Source organism: Fusarium poae, chromosome 4 (assembly GCF_019609905.1).
Source record: "Fusarium poae strain DAOMC 252244 chromosome 4, whole genome shotgun sequence".
NCBI classification, from domain to species: Eukaryota; Fungi; Ascomycota; class Sordariomycetes; order Hypocreales; family Nectriaceae; genus Fusarium; species Fusarium poae.
Genome location: NC_058402.1, coordinates 4,660,308 through 4,677,564, shown reverse-complemented (window position 1 = coordinate 4,677,564; position 17,257 = coordinate 4,660,308). Strand labels below are relative to the sequence as shown.

The following is a 17,257-nucleotide window of genomic DNA, read 5'->3' as shown; positions in this document are numbered from 1 at the left end:
CAGCCGATTCCAATTGCCGTATGGCCTCCAAAGACTCAAGGCGGGGTCTCCGCAATGTCCAATCTCCACGTCCGGCCCGACCTCTACGGTATCCGTATCGGTATACCCAAGGTAGAGGGAGATCTGAACTATTCTAGAGCCTCAATATAAGACGTCTTTAACCAAGATTCCAATAATTCATCAAGACAATCATCACTATTACACATCACTACCTCAGTACTCAGTTGAACCCCTGTCAACCACGTTACCTTGGCGACACAGAAAAACCACAAGACAAGACAAGACAAGACAGGACAGGATACAAGAGCACAAACAGGATACATACCTACATAACACAAACACCATGGCTACAGACACGCCTCAACCTGCTTATGCAGGACAACCCGCCAATGTACCAGGCGCAAACATCTTTGACTTTATATTCAGCAACCCTTTTCAGCATGAGAGCGACTTTGTTCCTAGAGCTAGAAGGGTACCCAAGATTCGTGATGACCAGCCCATCTTTACAGACCACGCCAGTGGTAAGTTACACTCTCAGCCAACCTCATGTGAAATCACATAAACTCAATCCCTTCTTTAATTGTACATCTCACCAACACACTCAGACCGTCCCCTCACATTCTCCCGCGTGAAACGCGACGCCCTCACTCTAGCTTCCAACCTCCAAGCTCTAGGCCTCGATCCCAACGCCCTCGAGACTCTCCCCCCGACAGCATCATGCACAGGTCCAGAAGTCGCTCCAGTTGTTCTCATCCAGCTCCCCAATTGTCTTCCTTTTGCGACCTTGTTCATGGGAACCATCGCAGCTGGTCTCACCGCCACACTCGCCTCCCCATCATTGACAACCACTGAACTCGCATGGGTCATCAAGAACTCTCGACCTCGCGTCCTCTTTACCACAAAGGCTCTTCTTGAAACCGTCGAGAAAGCGCTTGAGTCTCAGGATGATGAGGCTTACAAGAATAGCGCACGCGTTTACACTGTTGATGTGGCTAGAGACTTGTATCCTATTTCGCCTGCCTCGCACGCTGAGGAAGGGGACTGGAGGAACCTTCTCGTCAACACGAGCTCTGCCCTCACTGCTGGTCACTCATTCCCTCCCGAATCAGCTGCTACACGCACAGCCGTTATCCTCTGGTCATCTGGCACGTCAGGTCGATCCAAGGGTGTCCTGCTTTCGCACCAAGCCATCAACTTCTCTGTCGCGTCGCTGTGGCACGACGCCGACTTTTACAGCTTCCACCAGCGATGGCTCGGCTACGTACCATTCTACCACGTCTTTGGCCTGACCAACATCTTTCTGCTGGCTTTTGCTACTGGATCAAGCGTATTCACCATGCCTGCATTTAAGCTCGATACCGTCTTGTACGCCATTCCCCGGCGACAAATCACCTACCTTCACATGGCGCCGCCTGTTGCCGTCATGCTCGCCAAGTCACCTGTCGTGGAACCTTTTGCGCGCCGCGACGCACGTGGTCGTAATGCATTCAGCAGCGTTGTCGCAGGCATGACAGGTGGTGCACCCCTGGGCCATGAAGTCGTGGAAAAGGTCTTTCAGCGATGTGGCTTCCTCGTGCGATTGGGCTACGGCATGTCTGAAGCATGCAGCATCACTGTACAAAGAGGTCTACGAGAAAAGGATATGCACGGCTACAAGAACGACACAGGCAAGCCACACTGGGGCGTGGAACTCATGATCGCAGCATCTGGAGAGATGGACTCGACTTCAGACGACTCAACCACCAAAGCTGCACCGTTTGGCGCACCAGGCGAAATCCTTGTTAGGTCACCTGGTTTGATGACGGCTTACGTCCCCACGCAAGGCCTCGGAAGCACTGAAACACCCGACATGAGCGTTACAGCTGAAGCTCTCACATCCGACGGCTGGCTCCGCACCGGCGACGTAGGAACACTCGACACAGAAGGCAACCTGTGCATCACCGACCGTATCAAAGAGCTCATCAAAGTGCGCGCATTCCAAGTCGCGCCCGCAGAGCTGGAAGCTATCCTCTGCAGCAGCGACGATGTAGCGGATGCCGGTGTGGTGGGAGTGCACGACAAAACCGAAGCGACAGAGTGGCCGCGCGCGTACGTGGTAGCTGCAGACCAGAACAAGTCAGAGGCTGACCTCAGGACGCTGGCGCACGATCTCAAGACTTTGGTGGAGGGCCACGCTGCAAGGTACAAGTGGCTCGTAGGTGGAATTGTCTTTGTAAAGGCGATCCCTAAATCACCTAGTGGAAAGATCCTGCGAAGAGTGATTCGCGATGGTGGTGTCCAGGGCTTCGAGGTGATGCCTTACCAGCGCAAGAAACGCGACGCCAAACTGTAGACACGAAGAACTGGAGACAATTTTAGATTGAACCAATCATGTACCAAGAACAAGCCGAGCGAGCATTGAATAAAAACTTTAACACTCCTCTGTCTGTAAAAAGAATTTTCTTTTATTAATTAAATTCATTCTAGTCTATGGGGTACGAACGGATAGCTTGGCTGTGCGACACCCATGCCAGCTCTGTTTACTACCATATTACGAATACACATCTTCTGATTGGTGAATGGCACGAAGGGAGGTGATGGATTCGGCATCGGTCTATTCCCTTTCGGAGAAGCGTCCAGTTCGGTCTGTGCAGCAGGTGGAGAGACAAAGAGCGAGCGAAGGGTATAAGACAGGCCATCAGGAACGGTGAATTCAAGAAAAGCCATCAAGAGGATATCGGTGAATTACCATTGTGGCCATTGCTTATAAATTGACAAGACACTGTGGCGAATTGGTTGCTTCATTTAAAAATACTGAAATAAAGTCTAAAAACACCATACCATCATCACCAGACTTTCCATCATTCTACTCTACCACAATGACGCACATCTCAGAAACACGTCCTCTCCTCCCCTCAGAGCCAGCCATCGAGCGCTCAATCTCCTATCAAAGCAACCATACTCCCTACGACACTCGTGCTCTACACCCCTGCCAGAGCAAACATGAAGAATGCCATGTCGACTACAGCGACATCCTACGCGACATCATCATTGGCTTCTCCGACGGTCTCACAGTACCCTTTGCCTTGACAGCCGGTCTATCCAGTCTCGGAAGCGCCAAAGTTGTCATTATTGCTGGCCTGGCAGAGCTCTTCTCCGGCATGATCAGCATGGGTCTAGGCGCTTACCTAGCAGCCGTCACAGAGCGCGACGCCTACCATTCACAAGCGGAGAAAAAAGAGTTTGCAGTCCACAACAGACCCGCCGACGAGAGGACGGGTGTGTACGATGTGCTGCAAAAGTACAACGTTTCAAGAACTTCTGCGGCGCCGCTGGTCGACGAGCTGTGCAAGAACCCCAGCGAGTGGGTACGCTTCATGATGGACTTTGAGCTCAAGCTCGAAGAGCCCAATGTGCATCGCGCATGGATTTCTGCTGTAACCATGGGCCTGAGCTACTTCATTGGCGGCCTCATCCCCATGATTCCCTACTTTGTCATGCCCCGCGTTCGCGAAGCGCTATTGGTCTCGATCGGAATCACGGTCGCGGTGTTGTTGGTATTTGGATACGTCAAGAACTACGTTGCCATTCGAAACCATCGCGCAGGAGTTTGGGGAGCGGTGCAAACGCTTGTTATTGGCATGTTGGCGGCGGGCACAAGTTATGCGATCGTGAGGGGGTTAGATTCGGGTGATGTTTAAGCTCGGAGGAGGATGTTTCTGGCGATCAAGGCGAAATGGCGTTCGACGGTGCTTCTTTCTGGATGGGTTACAGCGAGTAACCTCACGATGGACGGATGAATTGTTTTGGTTCAGGACAGGATGATCGCATGGGAAAAAGTAATGATTGAGAATATTCGTATTTTAATGACCGAAATGACAAAACCCCATTCCTCCTCTTACTCCCTCTCCTCCTCTTACCACCTGTCGACTCCTTCCTACCACCACCATTATTAGTATTATCCTTGAGCGTGAAGAAAGTACTGACCGGAGAAAAAAAGGTGAAGCCATCGCCCTCCCCAGAGTGATCGGAATTGAGTCATCCTGCTCGCGAACAAGCAGGACGCCGCGTATCGCACTTCAGTTTTTTACAACAAGCCTCGCAAAGACTTCCCATAGAGATCGACGAAACAAGCCGCCGCTCTGAGATTTCTGATATCTGTTGCAGACGTAACATTGACGCCAGGCCGTTACCGGCAGACCAAACCAGTTACTGCTAGATAGCGGTACGGTTGGTGGGTTTGAGGCTTACTCCGAATTTCCCACATGCATGTAGATGACGATGAGGACCAAAGTTCTCGTGTCTTGAGAGATTCGCGCGAAATCTCTCTGTTTGTAGCATGGAAACGCAGCGTTGGGGAGGGCGATGGGCTTGAAGAGGAAAGGAAGAAGTTTTGGCGGGGGAAGGAAGGGTTTTTATTGTGTGGGTATTTTTAGCCGAGATTGGGCCGTGGGGCAGTATAGGGTATTTGAGTTTGAGCTGCTCTTTAGCTTTTTGGTTGGGAGGGAAGAGTTTCAGAGTATAAACTTATTTCATCCGTATAATAATATGCAATGATTATCTCGAGAAATAAAATCGTGATCAACTTATAGGTTTTTAGGTTGTGAGACGAGCCTCGCATGAGTACATTGGAACGAGATGGTACGACTGAACCTGCGGTGGTAGAATGTATGTGGAGCCAAGTCACGCATCTACCCATGGGATCTTTGAATCACAATGACTTAATTATGTCAAAATCTTATGCTGGGAGTGAAAGCTTCTGAAGGCAGTCTAGACACATGTGGATGCTTTTGCAAGATTTGTGTTGAGCAAGGTTTCCATGGCGTCTGTCATGAGAATGTGACATCTCCGCGGATGTCAAAATGTTGGCTAGAAATTTATAACATTGTGACTCTTCCTGTTTTATACCAAGCTAATAACTATATTTGCATAATTTCAAGATTGAACTCGACATATTTATTCATGTCGGTAGTTCGAATTTTGTGCTACTGTATCTTTCTTTCGGCTATGCAAAGATAGGTAAGCATCGACACCCAAACCAATAGATGATTGGCTTAGTGTATACTTCGGTTATGCGGGTGACAGAAGCAGAGCGTAAACAGTTCAATTATGTATGATTTAACAAGTACCGGATCATAACACAAGACAAGACGCAGCCTTGCTTTTTCCGGTACGATAAGAGCTGAGTCAGGCGGCAGTTGTCGCGACGAGCTAAACCATTAATGGTGGCAGATGGAATCCTTCCAACTGGGTTAACTGTCTAGACCCCTGGAATCCCGCAATTTCCATCTCCCCCCTCAAAGGGGAAAAAAAGTCTATCTTCTCTTCCAGCCCTCATTTCTCCATCTCTGCGTTCATGTCTCGGCATAGCAAGAGAGCATTATGGCTCCCCAGCAGCCTCCATCATCTCTGAGTCGAAAATCATCTCGGGCTCCATCCTCGTCGGCCTCGGATACACAGCTGGCGAGGCTGTCCGGATCGACGCGAAGGGCCGGACACGTCCCCGCCTGTGAACCATGCCGAAAGCGCAAGAAAAAGGTTGGGCATTTTATTACTGATTCTGAATTGTATGGCATGATAGTTAGAATTGAAGAATGTGCATTCTAGATGATCACGTGCTGACGATACCTTCGGGTTGTTCTTGAATTAACTACCTAACTAACGAAATCTTGTCCAACAGTGTGATCGGAGCCGACCGACGTGTATAAAATGTACAGAGCGTAACTTGCAATGCGAGTATCTCGATGGGCCTCCAGCGCCGGCCAGTTCGGTTCAGCTTGAGAGACTGGAAAGACTAACCCAAGATCCAAGCGCGCTTTCTCAACTCTTAGCGACGCTACCGTATTTCGAAGCCCTGGAGCTTTTTGACATGTTTCGAAAAATGCCCAGGGATCCATATCCTGCTGCTTCATCGATGCATACCCCGGAATCTTCATCCTCAAGGTCGCCTCCTGCCTGGACACCTTTGGCTGCGCAATGTCCGTCGCCCATGCACTATACTCCCGCCGGGAGTCTTTTGCCGCCGGCATCTAATTCAATGGAACAAGAGCTAATGGTTCGACATCCTATCGCGTATCCAGTTCTGATGCCCATTGCTGTCAACTCGCTACCTCTTGAAACGCTCCTCATTCCTCGAAACCCAGAGATGCTGAGAGAGCGCCTTTTACTAAATGACACGGCTCACTCAGAACTGCCTGACACAGCCAAAAAGAAAGACGACCACTGTTACGGGGCTGCTGATTGGTGCAAAAGTCTGATGCACTTGACGAAATCACATCTTGATATCCTGCTCCAGGTTGATATATCCTTCTGGACAGACTTGCCCATCCCCAATGACTTTGCCATTCGTGTGATCGCGCTATATCTCAATAATGATTTCCCAGTTCTTCCTCTTTTTGATGCCGATCTGTTCCTGCAAGATCTTTCTCAAAAACGACCATATTTCTGTTCGCGGTTGCTGGTGTCGGCCCTTTTGGCTTGGGCTTGTGTAGGTACATTGAACCAGGAAAACGACTCGAAGCTAACTGATAGTTTTCTAGCAAGCCTATACTTCTGTGCATCACAAAGCAGCCTCCTGGAGCTCCCTCTTCTTTCTCGACGCCCAAGCGCAGCGGAATCAACTGGACCGTCGCGAATCTATTACGTTATGCAACATATCTGCATTGCAACTCATGTCCATGGTATCGGTGACATACGGACAAGACGAACTTGCGTTCTTGTTTCATAAGACAGGACTTGGGATTGCAAAAACCATGGGCCTTTTAAACGTTGATACGCAATCGCAGTCTGCAGCAGCATGGGTTCACGGGTATCCGGATTGGCAAAAGGCTGCTTCATATACGGCGTGGGGCGTTTTCAACTGGTCTTGGTAAGTTTATACGTTTGCGTTGGCCGTTTTTCTTTCCCGGGCGACGCTGACATTCTGAACTTAGCGTCTTCACCCTTCATTATCATAGAATCGATGTTGATATCCCGCCTGGGTTGATGATGCCTGGTGATATTGACATCGCTCTTGCAGCTGGAGATGAGGTTCCAGTATCGTTACCCGAAAGGATCGAAGTGTTTCGCGCGATGTGCAAACTCTGGACAATTTTTGCTTCCATCGCCAAGATATACTATGGCCCGGACCTAGAGGGATTCTTGAATCAAAAGGAAGCTCTCGAGTACGTAGAGGGGACTTACCGTCAACTCCTCACTTGGGCAGATGAGTTACCATTGGGATTGGTTCGACAACCCGGTAGCAGCCCTGCCATTTATCTCATGCAGTAAGAACTAAAGCTCACTGGAAGATTTCCCACGCTGACCTATATAGTACATACTATCACGCCATAATCACAGACCTTTTTCGTCCCTTCTTACATCAGCCAGATCGCGCCTCGACTCCACTGCGGACATTTGCTGCGGAACGCGCAAATCCACAAAATGTTTATCACGTTTCCATCCGCCAAATGAAGCGTCTCCTACTCTCCTATCGGCTCGAATTTCATCTCGAAGCTCTCTCGGTCATGTGGCAAACCGGGGTGATATACGTCGCCAACGCCACGATGCGCGCAGACTATCACAACAAAGACGAGATGCAGTTCTTTGTGAATCTATGCGTTGCGGGTCTCGAGGAGCTTTTTATGTCGTACAAGGTATTTGGGGCAATAGCCAAGGGCGTCATGAGTATGGCGATCCGACAGGGGAGCATAGAGCAGACGCAGGTGAGGCGTGTGAGGAGGAGATTGAAGGAAACTGGGAAGCGGTTCGTGGTTGGTGATAATAGTACAGATGAGACGATGGCCAAGTGGATGCTCGATTTGGACCTGGCATTTACCAACTCTGTTGAGGCGCAGGGTGGTAAACTTGCGAGGGAGTTTGATCGAATGAGTGAGCTTGGCCATGACGATGGCGAGTAAATGACAGCCGTTCTGCCCCGGTCATAGAAATCGGCAACTCCTCGCAGATGAAATCGAAAAGAACCCGGACTAAGGTATACTATTCGACTTGTGCTGAAGCGTGCAAGAGGGAATGCGAAAACCACAAGTCGTCAATGGCTGCTACCCATAGTAGAAGCAGACTCTCGACTGACTGTGAGATTCTTGCGAGCGATTCTCTTTGTCTGTACAAGTCCACAGACGTTGCACAGAAGCCCTCGCCAGCGCGGTGTTTCTGTCACGCCGCATAAATCACAACGTTTTACTGCCGATGTAACATGGTCGTGAATCTGTCTTGACTGTCAGGTCACAACGACATAAAAGAAAGAAATGAAACACACGTTTTGTGGCACATTTTTGCTGCGACGTTGGGAGCGTGATGGCGTATGAGACTGTGATGCTCTGGTCGAATCCCTGCCTGAGCTACGCTTCTCGGGGACAGCACCTGGATCTATTGCTGGTGACGATGTTGACTCTGCAATCTCTGTGAGAGTTTGCAGTTGCGTGAATTGGTGGTCATTGAGTTGTTGTTCACGGTTTGACGTCTCGCAGACTTGAATGACCTTTGATAGTTAAATTGAAGAACATGCACTCAGACAAAGGAGCGCATACAGTTTGGAGCTGCTTTGTGTCAAAAGGACTGGAGGGAGGGGCATTTGGCGGTAAAAAGAAGTTGGTGTTGCCAGGCATCTTGAACGATATAGACGAGGTTGCGATGTTGAAAGAATGACGAGATGTTGAGCGTAGAGTAGAGAGAGTACCTACCTAGGTATGGGATTCTCAATTGATAATGGAAAAGCCGCCGATTGCCATGTCTTGATGTAGTTTTAGGAATCGTCGATTTGGATCGATCTTAGGCGAGAGACTGGGGATTCCGACCAATTAAAAGCCACCGGACCCTCCGTTGGTGGGAAGAGGGAAAAAAAGGGAAAAAAAGGGCTGACAACTTTTCCATCCTTGAGAGTAGCCAATTGCATACAACAACTTTCCAAATTCCGGAGCAATTTCCCCAGACGGAGGTTAAGAGATGTCAAGTGATTGGAGAAAGATACGATGATGAATGCACGTCATTTACAACATCTGTGCCATAACAAAGTTTCAACGGGTTTATTCTAGTCGTTAGTCTTGGCGCTAGAATCTTCTTGAACCCTTGCATAGACACATTAATACTTCTTCACGGCCCGTTGGGATCCTCATTCAGGCGGCTACCTATTACGACCCAAGAGTTGTAGGGCTTATCCTTTCTCTACAATTCCCATGTAGTATTGAGAGGAATTCTGGTGGATCAGACCATGGGTGAATTCTGATAGCGGTGGATGGAGGGCAGACAAATCGTTATAGTGAGTTTACGTGACCATAACCGCGATAAGCCATTACTACGTGGTGATTATGTTTTTATTAAATCGAGATACCAACCATCTAAATAGCATAACCCATTCCAATACAATAAAAAGCAGACCAAGACCCAACTCCAGCTGATAAACAGAAACATGGGCAGTAATAAATAGTCATGGCCAAGCGCTGTCAGTGGTTGACATGGAATCTCCACGGCTGGACTGGGCAAGATGCTTTCGAACAATGGATTTCTTGGAGTGCAGAAGCCCGCAAACATTGCAGAACAAACGACTCCCGAAGCCAGACTCTTGCCAGCGTGGTGTATCAGTCACGCCGCATAGGTAACAGCGCTTGGACTTTCTAGACACAGAGCTTCCTCCTACAGAGGAGGTAGAGTTGGCGGTGTTTTGTCGCGACAGTCGCTTGGGTCGACGGTGAGATCTCTTTGGTGTGTGAGCAACTGATGAAGAATATCCACAAGGTGTAGATCGCAACGCGTCGCCTAGCGCTTGAGTAATGTTGTCGGCAAAGTTGATGACCGTCTCATCGACGGGCGATGGATTGTTTAAGAATTGGTCAATATCGTAAGACTGTTGAACTTGTTGTAGCATGTGCGCATCTTGTAAGAGCTTTGTCTGCTTCAAAGGTTACAAGACGAATTTTTTTTTTTTTGGCGGGCCTGTCAAGTGGTGGTATTCCGTACCGTCTGGATCTTGTTCACATCAATAGTGTTGGCTCCGCTAGTAGGCGGTAAGAAGAAGTTCCTGGACACGGCCAGTGTTTCATCAGCTGGGAGAATCATTAGAGCGAAAGTATATCTAGGTATGAATTGAATAGGTAACGGATGAAAAAGAAAGATGATTGATGAGAGTGGAAAGGGATGGAACAATGAAGGATCGCGGTGAGATTGGGAATTTATCGGCTTTGATGAGGGTTCAAATTCGATCGATCCTCAGAACCCTGGACATGTTGGAGAGATCGAGGCTTGACTTGACGTCAGAATCGAAAAGAAAAGTCCACACGTGGACCAATCATTCACTACAAAAACAACTGAAACAGGTATAGTGTCGACATGCGCCAGGGTCTAGTATCCGAGGGAATGACACGGAACCAATAATAGAATATCGGAAATCATTTTCCTATTAAGAAACACCCTTTTCTTAGGCACGCGAGGCTTCAATAGTGCCAACAGAAATCAGGCCATGTCCCAGACATCCGGGTCATTTGTGGTTGTGTCGGTCAGCTTTGTCTGCAGGAGACGTGTTGAAAGCGGTAAAGAGTTGCAATGATGATAGCTAACCGTTAAAACGCAGGAACTAAACGTCTTTAAACCAAAATTTCTTAATTTTCACGCGTTGAGTGGCTTCAGGGTCCGAGGGTCTCGATCGTTCGTGGGTCCTATCGTAGATCTTCGCATAATAAAGGGTCCAATGTTAAGTGGCAAGTAATAGCTAAAAAAAAATAGGCGTCGATGATGGATTCCTGGTCGCTATATATGCATCGAAAGTGGCTGCCATGCCCTGTACAAAGAAAGCCCAAGACGAATCCCTACTAAAGTTGATAGGTGATGTTTCTTGCTAATAATGTTGTCTTGTGTGATCTTTGACTGCGATTGTTCGATTTCCATAACACGGGATACCCTGGATTCATGAGATTAACAACTGACCCAGCAATGCCAAAAGCAAGCTATTGAACACAAAGGATGGGGACGGAGATGGAGTCAGAGTCGGACATATGGCGGACATGAGGGGGGTAAGCATTGTTCCAGATGGGGCAACTATCGGCATGTTCCGAAAAGGGAAACACCCCTGGTTCTTCTGAAAAGATAATAGAGACATTATTGTCGGCGACTATCACATTAGGTAGTGGCTATATATGCAAGGTGAGTTTAAGAGAGAACTAGAGAAAACATGGAATAGTTAGATAGTTGCAAAAGGGAATGAACGATTTCTATTAGAATCAAAAATATATATCTCGAAAGGAATGAAGAAAAATAGAAAGCAAAACGCTATTCTGTAACCAAATCACCCAAACCCCATACCATATCAATCTTCACTAGGAAGCCATATCAGATCAAAGAAAGTCCTAGTCTAGCTAGACCCTCCTCCCATCAAAATAATCTTAGAAGCCACCGTTGGGGTTGGGGTTGGGAATAACGCTTCCACCCTGTTGAACATCAGGAATGACTGAAACACCAGTCAAAGCAGCAAGTTCCTTGTGTCTGCGCAGACTGAAGTCCTGGTTGTCAAAGTTCTGGTTGATGACACCCACCATACCCATCTGGCAGTGGCTACCCTTCTGCTGAGCGCAGTAGTACCAGATAGGCTTGGTGTCCTCCACAACAATCTGGAAAACGTCGGGAGCCTGGCCCTCAGCTGTGGCAAAGTTGAAGCCGGCAAAGAAACCTGTACCGTCGGCGAGAGGCTCACAGGGCTCGCCGAAGCTGGACTGGGCGACGGTGTGGTTGGCGGGGAGGAAGTGCCACTCGATTACGTCGCCGACCTCAGCGACGACATTGTCGGGATCGAAGCGAAGACCACCGAGACCGGCGTTGACAGAATGAGTTACGCCTGTGAAAGTGACGGTCTTGTCTGGGGTGGAGCGGACTGTCTTCGAGGCGGGTGCTGCGGAGACAGTGGCAGCGAGGAGCAGAGAAACAGAAAAGATCTTGGACAACATTTTGATGTTGTTGTAGTATACTTCAGAAAGAAGATGTGAGTTGGTGTTGCAGTTAGAGTGAAGAGTTATGGAGTGGATGGTTTGTTTGTTTATGTTGTAGTGAAGTGATGATGATAATTGTCAACTGGAGCGGACATACCATCTCATTATATACAGAATCAATCTCATTAAGTCTATTGCCTATCACATAAAAGTTGACGACTACTACTTGCATCTCTAATCTCCATACCACCACCTTATCTCAGCTGGGAATAGTAACAAAGTCATACATCTTGACTCAGCCCAACCAAGATTCCCGGAACTCTTACCTCCCGAGACCTGTCAAACTCAGCACGGCCTTGAATGAAGTTGCTCCAATTGGCCAGATGTCATTTCTGAGCTGGGCTTAGACTAGATATGCTGACAGTAGTCTCGGCATTGTCAAATGTCAGCCATTTCTACACTAGCCCCCAGATTTTGACTGCGCCTCAACGTGTTGTTGAAAAGACGGTAAGTGATCAGGGTCTTATTTTTATCTGCATTACAAAGCTCTTATTGGACATCAGAAGTTTGTTTCACTCTGACAGGCTGCTTATTTGGGGCTTTATAACTAAAGATATTATTGCATGACGTTGAAAATTCCCCGCAGGTAATGTGCTGTACTGCCGATACTTTAACACAATGTTTCATGAAACAAATTGACTTTAAGGTCATCTTTAGTGTTTTCTCACCTAGTGAACGCCGACCGAAGAGATTAGAACAAAGTCGGGGATCAAGACTAAGCCTCGGGCTAGCTTATCCATCATAATTATCTTTTAGTCTCGAGGGTCGATGGTCTCACTCAGCGGCGTCCTTGAGATTTTCAAGCTAATTCCAATTCTGACACGAACAAATTGTCAACTTCAGAATTTGAAAAGTATTTGCCTTATCTCTTGGAAGAATGATAGTCCGGCGGCGATCTATTACAAGGACAGATCAAGCCAATATGAGTATCGAATTTTGGCCCCCATACCATCACCCTCGGGTCACACAACATTCGGGGAGGAAGAGCACTGAACAAGTGGCTTGTCTATGGCGCAGATATTACGGACAGCTATTGACCGAAGTCCTTCTCCACTGCATATTGTTACAATGTCCGACCTTGGCATGTTACTGTCAGCATGCAGGATCAACATGATGGTCAACAGTCAAGATCATGCATTCAGTGTATAACCGCAGAGTGAAGACATTAGTGGTGTAACATTTTCCCAGACCGAAGAGACAGGCTGGCAAGAATATTTTCAACTCAGTTCTTGGCCAGATATTTATAGTCTAGATTTGCCAGGATGATCCTGGTAAACTGTAAATTTTATACCGTGTGTTAACGGCGAAGCAACGTCCTTCCTCTAGGTAACCATATTCGCCATTTGTATTGGTGGTGGGTATGTCTACAGTTATCTGTCTAAAATTAGCCGCCCGAAGGAGTTCGTTTTATATGTCGGGTATGATGCAGCCGAGCCATAACAACGCTACCCGTGGTCAACACTGATGAATAGACGCTCAACGGAGTATGGATTATCATCAGACACATGTTTGATTGGTGCTAAAGTTCCCTGAAGCCACGAAGACACGGCGCTGTACTTAATGCTAGGCTTATTCAAGGAACTTAGAAGAAGAGAGTATAAATATGCCATTAGTATTGTAGCTTAGAGTGAGAAGCCTATCTGTGTGACAGCTCCGGTAAGTCTACTATCATTAAAGTTCTGTCTAACAGAGCCAGTTGTGGCATGTAATGCATCCACCTTAGTTCTTGGGTTTGGTAATCCTAAATCAAAAGTCATTTAATACTCTGTAACCATTGCCAAATATCGTAAGTAGTAGAGATAAAAGATGCAAATGACTAGATATGCAAAATAGTTTTCAGACACAAGAGGGACTTACGATCTAAACATATTCAATTGCCTAGCAAGGGCATTTTGAACTTGACGTGATTCGAGCTAGGGATACTCCGACCGGAGGGTCTCTCAATCGGCTTTAGTAAATCGGCAATCGGACATAAGTAGAAACCCTGTAAAAGACTGGCCCAGCTTCCCAAACTTCTTCTCTTTTGACATAAATTTAGACTCATACCATTTTGATCATTTTCTTATTTGATATCCTATACCGGATTCGGCAATACAAGCAGCACCATGGCTCGCCTAGATAACCCTCTATCAACTCGCCCAACAGCACGGAGAAAAGGTAAGCAGCCACCCGAGCAGTGTAATTCGACATGTACAAAATATATATGCTATATAGTATTTATGCTGATCTGATACTGAACTTACTACTAATAGATCCTGCTTGTGGTACATGCCGTAAGAAATGTCGGAAATGTGATCGCAAACGTCCTACCTGCGATAGATGCCGCACCAAGGGACTTCAATGCGAGGGTTATCCCCCGAAATTCCAATTTCAAAACAGCTTGACAGTAGTATCTGGCGAATCAGAGAACAAAGCAAGTACTAAGGACTCTATCAAAATCCGAACGTCGTTTCAAGAGTCTTTACTCTCGGCCGAGTCAACTGATGCAAACTTCCCAATTTTCGACCCTCGCCAAGCACTTCTTGATGCTTCGGATCCTTCTCCACTCCTGTCACCAATCTTTACTTTGACTCCTGTTGAGTCGCCTCCTCAGTTGTCGATTGCGCAGGTCGATTCTATTCTGATAGCGGCTAGTGATATTGATCTCGACAGCGATATTATTGCGAACCAGTACATAATTTATTACTGTAAGACTCTCCCAGGGTATCTACTGAACTTCTGCTAAAGCCTACCTCAGTTGATCAGATACTAAGCGAGCACCTAGCTATACATGTACCCGGCTTGACCAACCCGTTCCGGGAATATGTTCTTCCACTTGCGCATAAGCACCAGGGCATCCTCCACGCTTTGCTGGGACTTTCGCTATGCCATATGTACAGCAGTGGAAATTGTAATAGTCAGGATTTAATCTCCGCGTCTCTCGGATATAGACTGTCTGCTATAAGATCAGTTGCGGCTTTGTTGCTTCAAGAGGAAACGTCCATGCTTACACGCATCGAAGAAGAATATCTTCTAGCTATGGTGTTATTACTAGTGCTACATGATGTAAGCTATACTACAGTTCTGGCGCAACAAATTTACTAACACTAACCTAGATCTGTGAATCCGGTGTCTCTACACATGGCGCTCATCTTACTGGGATGTCGTTTCTTTTTAAGCGCATGGCATGTGAGAACGATATCCCGACGCGGTCCAAGGCAGGAATATTCCTCATATCCGCGCTATCTTGGTAAGCTTGTTGTAATTCATCTTTATTGAACCGGCTGACATCATAGGCTTGATATGCTCCGAGGTTTCAGTGGTGCTGAGAAACTTTCCTATTCAGAAGACGTTCGAGAGTGCGTGAGAGACCACGGGAGTCTAAGCCTTCACACGTTGGTCGGCTGCCCGCCGGTTATCTTCTTCAAGATAGGCCAAGTGCTTGAAGGTGGTAAATTGTATCTCGCGGATGACCTTACACTTCAACAATTCCAGAAATTGCTTGATAGTACTGAGACGTTTCTAAGAGGCTGGGATCCTGGACAAGCCGTTTATCCCACTGCTCATCGAGAATGGCGACAGTTGGCCGAGGCCTATCGCCATGCCTGCCTCCTTCGCATCATGCGTTTCCCTGATACTTTCGCAGTACCATGCGATGATCCTCGAATCAAGGCATCTGTCACAACAATCCTCGATATCTGTGCCGCCATGCCCTCAGACAGCGTCTTTTATAAACGACTTCTCTTCCCGCTATTCTTGGCTGGCGCCGATACTTGTTCACCGCATCAAATGCACTATGCCAGTCTATGCATCGACAACATCAAACGTTCTACGGGCTTCCAGCACCCAGCAATGACGGAAGTACTAACCAAAGTATGGGAGGAGCGGCGGACGAATCCCCATGGCTGGTCCAATGTTCCTTGGATGGAATATGTAAGTCCGATTACTTTTTTTCGTGGAGAGTCCATACTAAATCCAATTGCACACAGACTTGTTCTGAGCTTTTGCAGTCACAGCATGCTTACCTGTTTTTCTGACGAGCCGACGTCCCACATTATCGGAGTCGGAGTCGGAGATGCTGACTTGAAAAACTATCTAATTACCCCATTCGGTTGGTCTCGGACGCAGCAGTGAGGCTTGGTAGTGGGATCACTCAGATAAAAGGGATCCCGATTCTTTATTTATTCTAAATACTGATTGAGCAACCTTACGCTATTAGTATATACCTTACCTTTCAATCTGTCAAGTTAACCATAAACAATGGCGGCTCAAGAGAAGAACCAAGTCGAGTTAGAGAAGTCCTCCAAGCTGGCAAATGTTCCCCACTGCGAACAATACGAGAGAATGATTTCGGGCATGCTGTCAGTCAAAGAATGTCTTGATCTCCTGTAAGCTCGTCAACTAACAAGTTCTTAGTTACGACTCACTCATTCCGAAACTTACAAATGCTCGTCTGGCTGCTCGAAAGGCCATGAATGAATACAATACTTGGTTCCCTACAGGCGATGACTTCAATATTGAAACCATCACACAAAGACGAGCTGAGATGCTCAAGTCTTTCCTAGGTCATGTAGCAGATGATGAGGTTTTCATCGAGCCTCCCTTCAGAGTCGACTACGGACCCAACATGTCTGTCGGCAAGAGATTTTACGCCAACTTCAATCTGACAGTATTAGACTCTGGAATTGTATCAATCGGCGATAGAGTCATGATTGGACCTAATGTTATGATTTCGACGGCGACTCATGAGACTGAGGTTGCTAGTCGAAGGGCCAATATCGAATATGCTTACCCCATCACTATCGGCGACGACTGCTGGATTGGAGGCGGTGTTACTATCTTGCCGGGCGTCACAATTGGAAATGGATGTACTATAGGAGCAGGATCTATTGTCACAAAGGATATACCTGCGTGGAGTGTTGCCTTGGGATCGCCAGCCAGGGTCGTTAGAAAAGTTGAAGAGTTGGGCGAATTCGAGGAAGATGTTAAGCAGAATGGGACTACCAGTGGGTAAATAAAACGGAGCCTGGAATAGAAACTTAGAAATGAGATTACAGATAGAGTACCAATGTCATTTACTTATACACTCATCGTCTTGCGATCCCTAGTTCATCTCATCTCCCCGGGTTATCGTCAGACATGTTTCATTTTTCCATAGCGCCTTTTTGTTTCTTATTGCTTCATTTTCACCCTGGCTGATAAATTTGTTTAAATGCTACTTGGTTGTGGTTACGCAGGTAAAGCTTGTTGTTGTTGTCATGACCAACGGTTGTTCCATGAGTCGTGATAGCATGATCAACTATTCTAAACATGAAGGCTATAGCGTC

General features: G+C 47.3%; 7 protein-coding genes across 7 annotated transcripts; 4 read left to right on the top strand and 3 right to left on the bottom strand.

Annotated features, from left to right (window-relative positions):
- Positions 1 to 343: 343 nt before the first annotated feature.
- Positions 344 to 2,332, top strand: FPOAC1_011614 (uncharacterized protein; the record flags this gene model as incomplete). Its single annotated transcript, XM_044855986.1, has 2 exons — positions 344 to 521; positions 606 to 2,332. 2 exons carry the CDS (start codon positions 344 to 346, stop codon positions 2,330 to 2,332), a joined length of 1,905 nt encoding a protein of 634 aa, XP_044703299.1.
- A 526-nt stretch (positions 2,333 to 2,858) lies between these two features.
- On the top strand, positions 2,859 to 3,680 carry FPOAC1_011613 (uncharacterized protein; the record flags this gene model as incomplete). Its single annotated transcript, XM_044855985.1, has 1 exon — positions 2,859 to 3,680. One exon carries the CDS (start codon positions 2,859 to 2,861, stop codon positions 3,678 to 3,680), a length of 822 nt encoding a protein of 273 aa, XP_044703298.1.
- A 1,681-nt stretch (positions 3,681 to 5,361) lies between these two features.
- FPOAC1_011612 (uncharacterized protein) lies at positions 5,362 to 7,877 on the top strand (the record flags this gene model as incomplete). The annotated part of the gene is made up of 5 exons (XM_044855984.1): positions 5,362 to 5,517; positions 5,660 to 6,466; positions 6,519 to 6,847; positions 6,912 to 7,244; positions 7,292 to 7,877. The coding sequence occupies 5 exons, from the start codon at positions 5,362 to 5,364 to the stop codon at positions 7,875 to 7,877; spliced, it is 2,211 nt and encodes a 736-aa protein (XP_044703297.1).
- A 131-nt stretch (positions 7,878 to 8,008) lies between these two features.
- Positions 8,009 to 8,585, bottom strand: FPOAC1_011611 (uncharacterized protein; the record flags this gene model as incomplete). Its single annotated transcript, XM_044855983.1, has 3 exons — positions 8,009 to 8,185; positions 8,237 to 8,458; positions 8,508 to 8,585. The coding sequence occupies 3 exons, from the start codon at positions 8,583 to 8,585 to the stop codon at positions 8,009 to 8,011; spliced, it is 477 nt and encodes a 158-aa protein (XP_044703296.1).
- An 818-nt stretch (positions 8,586 to 9,403) lies between these two features.
- Positions 9,404 to 10,032, bottom strand: FPOAC1_011610 (uncharacterized protein; the record flags this gene model as incomplete). The annotated part of the gene is made up of 2 exons (XM_044855982.1): positions 9,404 to 9,865; positions 9,934 to 10,032. 2 exons carry the CDS (start codon positions 10,030 to 10,032, stop codon positions 9,404 to 9,406), a joined length of 561 nt encoding a protein of 186 aa, XP_044703295.1.
- Positions 10,033 to 11,351: 1,319 nt separating this feature from the next.
- On the bottom strand, positions 11,352 to 11,909 carry FPOAC1_011609 (uncharacterized protein; the record flags this gene model as incomplete). Its single annotated transcript, XM_044855981.1, has 1 exon — positions 11,352 to 11,909. One exon carries the CDS (start codon positions 11,907 to 11,909, stop codon positions 11,352 to 11,354), a length of 558 nt encoding a protein of 185 aa, XP_044703294.1.
- A 2,147-nt stretch (positions 11,910 to 14,056) lies between these two features.
- Positions 14,057 to 16,944, top strand: FPOAC1_011608 (uncharacterized protein; the record flags this gene model as incomplete). The annotated part of the gene is made up of 8 exons (XM_044855980.1): positions 14,057 to 14,108; positions 14,204 to 14,224; positions 14,342 to 14,638; positions 14,689 to 14,996; positions 15,047 to 15,180; positions 15,227 to 15,867; positions 16,204 to 16,291; positions 16,347 to 16,944. The coding sequence occupies 8 exons, from the start codon at positions 14,057 to 14,059 to the stop codon at positions 16,942 to 16,944; spliced, it is 2,139 nt and encodes a 712-aa protein (XP_044703293.1).
- Positions 16,945 to 17,257: the final 313 nt, after the last annotated feature.